Source organism: Parus major, chromosome 17 (genome assembly GCF_001522545.3).
Source record: "Parus major isolate Abel chromosome 17, Parus_major1.1, whole genome shotgun sequence".
NCBI lineage: Eukaryota > Metazoa > Chordata > Aves > Passeriformes > Paridae > Parus > Parus major.
Window position 1 is genome coordinate 1102556 of NC_031785.1, and position 10379 is coordinate 1112934.

The 10379-nt window shown below is 45.4% G+C and overlaps 1 protein-coding gene across 1 annotated transcript in view; it reads right to left on the reverse strand.

The window, feature by feature from the left end:
* Positions 1-351: 351 nt before the first annotated feature.
* NEK6 (NIMA related kinase 6) overlaps positions 352-10379 on the reverse strand; it is a 29108-nt gene continuing 19080 nt past the window's right edge. The window contains exons 7-9 of the mRNA XM_033518548.1: positions 8275-8369; positions 4492-4605; positions 352-1781 (exon numbers count right to left, since the gene is read on the reverse strand). Of these exons, the coding sequence (XP_033374439.1) occupies positions 1671-1781; positions 4492-4605; positions 8275-8369 (320 nt within the window). The 3' untranslated portion in view covers positions 352-1670. The remainder of the gene's footprint in view (positions 1782-4491; positions 4606-8274; positions 8370-10379) is intronic.

A 10379-nucleotide genomic window follows, 5' to 3' on the forward strand; every position in this document is an offset into this window, starting at 1 on the left:
GGTTGGCATGGAAATGGTGGGAGTAATTTGGTGCCTCCACGATATTCTCCTGCTGATTTGAATTTCCCACATCTCTCCTGAGTGCAGCAGCCTCAACTTTCTGCTGAGACGCCTCAGTAAAATGGCACCTTGCATTAATGATACCAACCATATTCACAGCAATTAATGGCTTTTCTTGGTACCCTATACAAATATTCCCAAATTTTACAGGAACTAGTTGAAGATGGCACTGCAGTTTTCCTTAAAGTAGAGAAAAGTAGGTTAAAAAAATCCACTAAAAGCATATATATGTATGTAACCCCCTAACCCTAATCTTAGTTCAAAAAAAGTCAAGGATTGTAAGCTTTCTTTAAAAAAAAAAAAAAAACAACCACCAGAACAGGCACAGGCTGCATTTGAACTGTCACACACAAATGTATACATTGGCACAAGCCCCTGTCCCACATGGAAGCGGCACTGGAGCAGCACAGGCTGAAGGATTTCCTCTGGAGCACCGAGTGCAGCCCTGCTCCTCCTGACAGGCACATGGAATGGAGACACTGGAACGTGAATCCACGGCTGTTCCTAAAGCAGTGAGTATTTCCATTGACAGTAAATGAAACAAATCATTGATTCAATGAACAAATTTAGCTGGTTGACAATTTTCATGCAGTTAAAGACGATGACTCCATCAGATCAGGTTGAGATTTTATAAACATTCACATTCTGTAATGAGCTTTCACAGTTTGAGAGAAGGGGCTGATCCTATGCAGAATTCCATACACAAAGCATTTATTTTTTAAAAATTTCCAGGTGTTTAAAACACTGCTGAAGTTCCACCGATAGTACCTGATGTACTATTGAACATGTAAAAGTCTCTGCACCAAAAATGAGTTTGCTTTGATAAACACTGGTTTTAAACAAGAACCTGGAGGTAAAGAACCATTCCAGAAGGGAAAAATGAGGGAAAGGAGCAATTCTCTGCAGGAGCAAGGCTTGTAGGGATTTGCTTGGCATGTTTATCTTCTTTTCCCAGGTTCATGTTTAACTCATCTCTGACAGAGAAATGCATCAGCAAAATACTCTTAATTTTTCAATTTAAAAAAAAAAAGAAATCATGAAACAAAAGGGTTTCCCACCCCCCAACCCTTCCCAGTTCCTAAGTCTGAAGAGGAGGAAATTAATAAAAACATAAATGGCTGCTTTAAAATATACCAAGTAAAAACTGAATTTGCTAGTAACCATTTGCAGAAGAGGCAAAGTAGCAGTTATACAAATTACACAACATCTATGGTAATCCTTACATTAGTATAAAGTGATTTCACTGAAGGAATTATTTCAGTATTTCACATTACAGTTAAGATAGAAGGTCTGGCAAACGCTGAGCCCTCGGTAATAGCTGCTATCCTAGATTACACACGACAGTTTTAAGAAAGGACCCTTAAATGATCTACATCCGTAACATTATTGGCCTTAAAAATAAAAAATAAAAAGAATCATTTGCAATACCTCACAGAATCTTCATGTTAAAGCACGACCACCTGTAAGAGTCCTTGTCAAATAACCTGCAAATGATGGAGCCTCTGCTGCGAGTGCTCAACCTCCCACCTGTGTGACCTGGCACCAGTCGCTTTCAGCTGAGAAAAGAATTCAAGTAAGACTGAGCTGTGCTGGCTCCCTGGCCACGGCGCTCATGTGCTCGAGGTCCACACGTGCATTTGTTTGGCTATTTGGTGCACGTAACCGATGTCAGGCCTTTGATCTGGGTCGGGGTATATGCACATGCTGACCAGCTCCCGCAGCTGCAAGACAGCAAAACAGCAACACGTGAGGGAATCTGCTGCTGTCTCCCTGGAAAAGGCTGCAGGAATGTCTGCCCGAGCTCTGGAGGCTGCGCCAGGGGAGGGGAACCTCTTCTGTGCAGATGTTGCTGGGCAGAATCCAGGCATGTGTCTGTCACATGTCTGTGTGTCCCACCTCCAAAAGAGCCAGGAAGAACCTTTTTCACCAAATCTTAACTAATGATTTAAATCTTCCCCAGCCCCAAAACATTTTACATCCTGGAGGACCCAGCCTGTGCACCCAGGGCTGGGGAGAGCATAGGACGGAGGGAGGCACCAGTGGCACAAGCAGCACACAGACAAGGAAAGGAGGAAACCAGAGATCACTTCCAAGATGTGACTGAGCTGGGAGGTGAGGAAGGACCTGCCAGTAAAAGGGAACTGAGGGAAGGGGGAGCCCGAGCAAAGCTCTCAGGAGCAGCAGCTGTGCTGCCCCTCCTACACCCAGCACTAAACCCGCTCAAGCCTTTCAGCATAACGAGTCTGACCAGCACCTGTGTATCTTAAGCTCCTGGACACAGCTATGAGACCCTGGTGCTTCCTGAAAAACCTTTATGAGGAAGAGAAACTGGTCATTGATTATGTTTAATAAATAAAATGCAGAAGGGCTGGAGTTTCCCCACCTCCCAGCCCTCTTTATTGTGCACATGAAAGATTGTAGCTTTTAATTATACAGACACTGAAAGCTGCTGGTACCCCTGAGGCACCAGGAAAAACAGCCTTGAGCCTCTGATCTTCTCACATCCTCCCAGTAGCCACAGTGCCAATTATTTTACCGGTAATTAAAAGCATGGCCATAGAGCTATCAGGCACACGGCTTCAGCCGCATTAACAAACATACCCGAGGTTTCCAGCTCTGGATGGAAACTTGCTCCCAACCCAGACCTGCTGCCTGGCCCTGCCCCATTCTCTGGTGACTTTGACCAGCTCAGGGCAGGGACATTGCTGCCTTCATAACCCTGAGACCCCAAGGACTGAACACTTACCAGCCCTGACCACAAAACTCCCACAAAACTGAAAATGCTTCTCGAGCTCTGCCCAGGGCCTATCAGTACCACTTGTCCAAACAGTAGCTGTGCTCCCCTCTGTGCATGCAGCACTGACACAGCCCAGGCTGTTCTGTCCTCACAAGCATTCAGCAGCACCTACAGGACCCAGTGGGCTGGGCCTGGATCAGCAGCTCCAGTTACCAGCAAATTTGTTCCCAATATGGAAAAGCAATCCTGGCTGGATCCCAGCTCCTCCTCCTGATTCCAGCAGCCTGCAGTTGCTCACAAGGGGATCTGGACTGGGTGAGGTACAAAAGGCCACAGAGGAGAGGAACCATCCGGAAAGGAAATTAAAGCAGGGGCTCTGCCCCAAACACTGCCTTCTTTCTTGTTCCAAGGAACCACACTGGGTGGTGCTGGTGCTGGAGCCCTGTTCTAACTCCCTGTTTGTGCTGTTCCAGTGAGCACCAGCAGCAGCTGAGAAGCCACAGGCACAGCCTCCACCAGCACCCCGTTAATAGTTCATGAACCATCTGCAGTTCTCTGGGACCCGGCGCCTTTGAGCGCTAAACCATCCTTCTCACCCCGACTGTATCACTGCACTACACACACTCCTTAGCACTGCCAGAGGGAAGCAAACAGACAGTAATTGTAAAGACAGGAAACACATCTGTCAACTTACACTAATTCCTGCTGCCAACAGGCATACCCTGAAACGCAAGCTGCAGCAGCACGGCAAAGGCCCAGCAGAGCTGGGCACTGCTACGGAGCATGGGGCAAAAATATTTTAAAATTCACTTCTACAGAGTAGTTCTAAAAGCATTGTTTTGCATGAGTTACTTGGCAGGAAAAATGAAGCAAAAAATGAAGTGTGGTGCAGGGTCCCTCCCAGGGTGGAGGCCAGACTGGCTGTGCTCGGTATTTCCCGGCATCCTGCCTCCTCCTCAGGATGCTGAGGTACAGTGAAACAAAAGCAAAACCCCATAGGATATAGTGAACATTTAGAATTCCATTAGCCATTTCCTTTCAAATAGAAGGCAACTGTAAGGAATGAGGAGGTTAAGGAAAACCAGCTGCTTTGTCTAGGTGAGGCAGAAGAAAGTCAAGCTCATCTTGAGAGGCCCTGAGGAAAGCCAACACACGTGTCTGCAGCTGGGCGAGCAGGAACTGGGACATTGGATTTATGCACTGGTTCAGATGCTGCCCCCCATCCCTCATGTTCAGACACAAAAACCTGGATTTAAAAAGTTCCCATGCAGCTGCTGTAGAGGTGCTTATTGCATTAAACTAAATGGCTTTTTTTTTCTTAAAATGAATCCTTCCCTACTTCGTCACACACTGAAGATTTCATAAAAAAACATTTCAGTGCTCTTTTGTGAAATGTTTTATGGGAAAGGAAACAAGGAAAGGGCTTTCCCATGGCTCACTGCTGGTTTGAGCAGAGAGCATCAGAGACTTTCAGTTCCACAATATTCCACACATTAAGAAATCTTTTTTGTCTTGATTCAGCTTGTCAGTATTCAGACACCACAAAAGTAATTTGTTCAGCCAGGTATCCAGGACCCCCTGGCCATCCCCTGTTCTTCCCTAGATGTGGGGTGTTCTCCTGGGCTCTCTTTCCCTGTGCCTGGAAAAACTTCACTGCACCTTCCCATTCCCCTACAACCACACTCCCAACTTACCTTTTCAGAATAATGTTCAGCTGGAAGAGGTGGGTAGTCACATTGCTCTATTTTTTGGCAAAGAGAAAACAGGTTCATTTTATCTCCATAGAAGGGACTTTGCAGAGCTGCCATCTGGAGAGAGAAAACCAGAAAATGTTTCAGAAACAAAGGATTTGAGAGCCCTCGGTGCTGCCAGTTTCCAAGAGCCAATTCTGTTCTCTGCCAATGAGCAGAGCAAGGGATGCTGCTGCTCCCAGCCCAGGCTGCTCCAAGACCCCAACAGTTCTGCAGCCCCTGTAGGGCTGCTGCCAGGCTCTGCCAGGCTCCCCAAGGAAAAAAACCCAAGAAATGGGATGCTCAGACCACCAGCCCATCAGCAAGAACTCAGCTGGCTCTAAGACAACACTGAAACCCTCTCAGATACAATCATCTCTCTCTATCTTTGGGCATTTAGCTGCTTAGAATATGAAGACTCTTGTAAGCATGAGCAATGTACTTCATCTTTTAATAAAACCCCAAAACAACCTCAAAACAAATGTATCTCCTGCTGGAAATCTGCTATTTAGAAAAGAGTATCCCAGGCAGATTTGAGAACAAAACCACTGAAAATGTTCTTCATCAATCTGGTCCTTTTCCTCTTTCAGTTTCATCCCAGCTGAAGATTATTGCCAGCTGAAGTTATTGCTTCTCACTACAGATTAAGGGGGTTATTTGATAATTAATGGTCTGTTGCTCATTACCTGTGCAGTGGAAGTGGCTGGAGAACTCTGGCTCTTTCTGACACACCATGAGCTCCCAGCAGAATTCAAGAGAGCCAATACCAAATCCTCCAGTCTATTACCCCACAGCAAGGAACCAAGATTGATGGATTATTAGTGATTAGACAGAGAAGTGGTTTTGTTTGGGCTGGATTCCCAGAGGCACTGCAGGAAGGGGCTGCAGCCAGGGGGTGTTACCAAAACCTCACCACCACTAACACACATCCAAGTGCTCAGCAATGCAGGACACACCAAGTTAACTTGGTTTAAAACATACACCTATCTTCTAAAGAATTTGAAGTTATTATGTTTCTTCCTCACGCCTCACCACTATCAGGAGTTACACTAAGGACTCCTCACAAACCCACAGACCTGAGGGTGAAGAGTCTCCTGACAGGATCCCAAAGTACCCAGCACTGGGCGAGAACATTTGGAAGATTTTTTGAAGGCAAAAGGTGAAGTGTCACTGATACTTCATTACTGTCATCACAGTAGTAGGAGAAAAATTACAGAGTCCAATTAGAGACTCTAGTCCCCAAGTAGGAATGATAGCAAACTGTTCTCAATCAGTTAAAACAAACTGGAGAGCCCAGCACGGACTGTTCCAGGGAGAGCAGTAATGGGGGCATTAGGGAAAACACAGAAAGCAAGCAAGGGTTAAACAAGTCTCCAAGATCTCAATACACACATCAATAATGCCTGGGAGGTTGAGAGAGGTTTTCCAATTCCCATTAACTTTTCATTCCAGGTTTTCAAGTGCTCATGTGCAACGGGAAGGAATGAAAAGGAAACACCGTAGGGTTCAGGATGGTAAATGCAGGGAATTAAAGTGGAAAGAGAGAGCACCCAGTTGTGACTACAGCAGTCAGGGCTGCAGGGCCATGACCACAGGCACTCCAAGTACCTCACTAACTACAGTTTGTGATGCTACATTAGGGTTTGCTCCTGACATTTTGATTAGAGCAATTACCCCAGGCCAGGCAGATCTCCATGGAAAACGCCCACCACGCAGCATGACTGGTTCAAACATCCAGGGATGGGAATCCCTGTTAGTGTTTAAATTGATTGTCTTGCCAGAACTGCTGAAGTCATTGCTTGTAGCTACATTCTGGGAATTAACAACTTATTTTTATCCCCTCCAAGTTATCTTGCTGACAGATATCTACAGGAAGTGAGGGATGAAGACAGTTACTACTATATTGATAAGATTTAATAAAAATCACTATGATTATCAATGTCAAAGTTAAGTGGTGCTATGTGGCATCATGTCCCAAAGCCCTCAATGTTCCCTAAGTGGATTTCAGTGGACACACGTGTCTCTGAAGGCAATTTGTACATTAAATCTCTCTGCAGCTTATCTACACAATCTATCTGGAGAAATATCAGAAGTGACTCATACCCAAACAAGCATCCTTCCCTTACTTCTAAGCCAAATGGAAAAACATTCTCCTTGTAAGACATTAGAGCAGATAGAACAGTTCCTTCAAAGACATGCAGATCTGATGCTTAATTTTCAAAATTCTAGAAAGTTTAAGAAGTCAAGTAGTTGTTTAACTCCTGAACATAGAATTGGTACCTGTCCAGTCCTCCCTGGAACCTGCAATATCTCACAGCTCCTGTTATCTAAGTTAAGGCTTACCTACGTAGGAAGGAAATTTAAAATCGCTTCACATGCCAAATCTTTCAGATGTTACCGTAGTACTGCTACTCCTACCAGAGAATTATGTTTAGTGTGCAATTAATTCAGCTTCTTGAAATACAAGGAGTACCAAGACTCCTGTGCCATAAGGGGACCATATTGCCTGCAACAAAAACATATCTTAGCACAACGCTAAATATTTCTCTCTGCATAAATCTGGAATCCCATCTCTGGGAGCTCAGCCTGGAGTGACTCAGAGCAACCCAGCACTGCAGCAGCACCCGAGTCCAGCTGGGGCCACCCCGACTGCTCCCCACAGACCTGGCCAGGCCAACACCCCAAGGCAGGGCCACCAGCCTCAGCTCAGAGCCTTACAGATGTTCCAGAAAATTTACTTTTATCCCCTCATGTCCTGCAATGTTTGCTTAATGAACCAGCTGAAGTGCATGCTCAGCTATAAGTAGTTTTCACATCTGATGTGCTCACAAAATTAATTACATTTCTGTTTATTCTCTAATTTAGTGTGATTACCAAAAGTTGTTTTAAGAAGCAAAATGTCATCAGTTCCCATAATGTGTTAACAAAGAGGATGTGAACAATATTCTTGATTAAATATCCCAGAGATTTTTAATTCTCTGGGTGGGGATAAAAGTTTTCTAAATGCTGGCATGCACTGTTGCTTGAATAGGAAGAAGCATCCATCTACAAAAAGATTTTGATTATAAAGGAGTACAATACTGTTTTTGATACCCTTTGATCCCTGCTAAAAATGAAATCACAAAACCAAAAGCACAGTTACAAGATGATAACACTTATTTTCAGAATAGATGTAACAGCTTTTAAGAACCAATTGCACACTGGACAGTTCATCCAAATGTGTCTGCTCTGAGTCTGTGCCTCAAGCTGTAAGACAATGTACAATTACAAAAACTTCCAGCCATAATGTAGTAGTTAGAGACACAGATTTCACATTACATAAAACCTCTGTTTTTCTTTATTGGAAGTTTCCAAAATTAAAATACTGCAATTGGTCAGAACTCCATCTAAGAAACCAGTAAGTTGCATTCAAATGAATTTGCTATTTTTGAAACAAATGGAGTCAGGAAAAGCTCTGACTATGCTGCCCTAGCAGAGCTCTGCTCCCAGCAGGAAGGAGGGATGCAGTGAGCTGGCTTTTCATGGCTTCATCCTCCACCTCTGCTGCGACCCAAATTAATTCTGTGCAAGTGCTGGGTGGCACAATCCCTTCATTCATGCTCGGAAGGTGCATGACAACCACAAAACAAGTCAGCTTTTTCTAAGGATTCTCATCAAGTTGACTACAAGCAGTCTGATCTACTCAGTTCCTGTCCCAAAGCGCGTGGTTCTGGAAAACCCCGGGGGAAAAAGTGAGAAGATACTTGCCTCGTACAATAAACAGCCCAAAGACCAGATATCAGACTTAAAGTTATAGCCGTTCTCGTGTATTCGCTCTGGGGACATATAGTAGGGAGTTCCCACTGCAAAAACAAACAAACCTGGGGTTAATATCTTACAGGTGACTGTGCAACCTGTGTCATACAGAGAGAGACTTCATTAAAGGCTCAGGTGTAGCACAAATTGCTGATTAGAACCAGACATCACATACACAGCAGAGAATGGTGAACACGGTTGAAAATACCTTCTGTATTTCTGACATGTGGGAAACATTTTGCTTCCCTTGCAGGCTCCAAAGAACCTTCAGAGTGTCTTGGATGGGCAGAGCCACTGGAAGGGATCATCCCCTTGGCTCACCAGACTGCACTGTGACTCCAGAGCAGGACCTGGGGCCAGCACATGTTCACCTAACAGGGCACAGAGTGTCACAGGGGCACCTCTGACAGGTCACCACGACTGAAGAGGACACACTAAGCCCAGCACCAGCCAGGAATGCAAAACCTGTCTGAAAAAACCAAGATACTCATTCCAAACTTTAAAATCCTGCTCCAACTTGCAGTTATGTCAGAAGCTGGAAGATTTCTATGTACTTTCAAAAGTCTGTATTTTATCAAAAGAAATTTGCTCAGTATTTTGGACAGAAGTTACAGGAAATTATTAATAAATTCCTTACCTCAAAAAGGTTCTTTTTTAAATCCTAAATAAGTTTCAGTTGTGGTACTGAAAATACAAGACATCCTGGCAGTCTCAACTACATCAAATAATCCTCAGATACATCATTTATTAAAACATCGAAGGACTGTATATGCTCTTTTCTCCTGCTTCCCCTGCTTGTCTGTCCCCTGTCAATTTTTTTTTTCCTTTTGACACTCCAGTTTATCCTTCTCCTAATTAAAGACCTTTCCTCACAAGATGGCAAATGTTTAATTTGCCTGTAACATTCAGTTTACAATTTCTCCATTTGAAATGCTGCCTGAAGACAGCTGAAGGACTAATAAGCTGAAGGATGATGCTGGAGGTGGAAGAACAGCCACCACCTTCCCCAGCACTCCTATGGAGGGATCACTGTGGGAAACAAATGAGTTCTGGGACACAAACCAACAATCTTGAGAGGCAAAACCCAGGCCCTGGCACCTGCACAGGTGACCCAGCACAGAGAAAGTAATTTATTTGGACCCTCAAGATGTTCAGCAATCAGCTGCCCTGTGTGATGAACTCAGCTCACGCTTTCAGGTCATTCCCTTTAGAAATAAGTTCCCTTTCAATGTGAAATATACTCTAATGAGAAGTTACATTTTTGCAAATCCTATGAAAACTACAACACAGGAAAAGTAACACAGGGAGATCACTTCATTTCCATGCTCAGAAGGCGCAGGTCAGCCTGGCACAGCCCCAGACCTGGCTGGGTTTAATTGCCCATGACAGGCCCCTGTGTAGGGAGGAGACCAGAGCCCTGTTAGTAGCTCAGGACTTTTATACTGGACTACACAGAGAAACTTCCCAGGACACCAGGAGCAGACAGGATTCATTCAGAGGCTTTCCATGGCTCTGTCCCATGTGCATGCAACACCCACACGATGGGCAGTACAGCTCTCCAAGTAATTCCCACACATCTGCCAGGTTTCTGTACAAGAACTGACTTGGCTGGGATAGCACTGATTCATTTTCCTGCTTAAAAATATGCAGCTGCAGAAGAAACGATGATTCATTCCAGGAAGTTGTGGAAGACACTTCTGGAAGTCCCCACTGAGCAGCAGCGTAAGACACTTCCCACCTGCAACTCCTCCTTGCTGCTGCTCTGCCGGCCGTGCCAGGAGCTCCGGGAGCTGTGGAACACCCAGCTGGCAGGAGGAGCAGCAGCCCCACACCTCTGCCCCCTCGGCTCCCTGAGGTGCCAGGGGAGCTGTGGCTGCTCTGGCACTCCATTATTCCAGGTCACTGCATGGGCACCTCGGAGCAAATAACAACGTGGGGGCTCCGGAGCCGGACCCCGCTGCCGCAGCTCTGCCCCACTGTCGGTTCTGATCACGCCTCCGGTACCGTGCCAGCGGTGACAGGGCAGGGGCAGGGCAGGGGCAGGGCTGGGGCAGGGC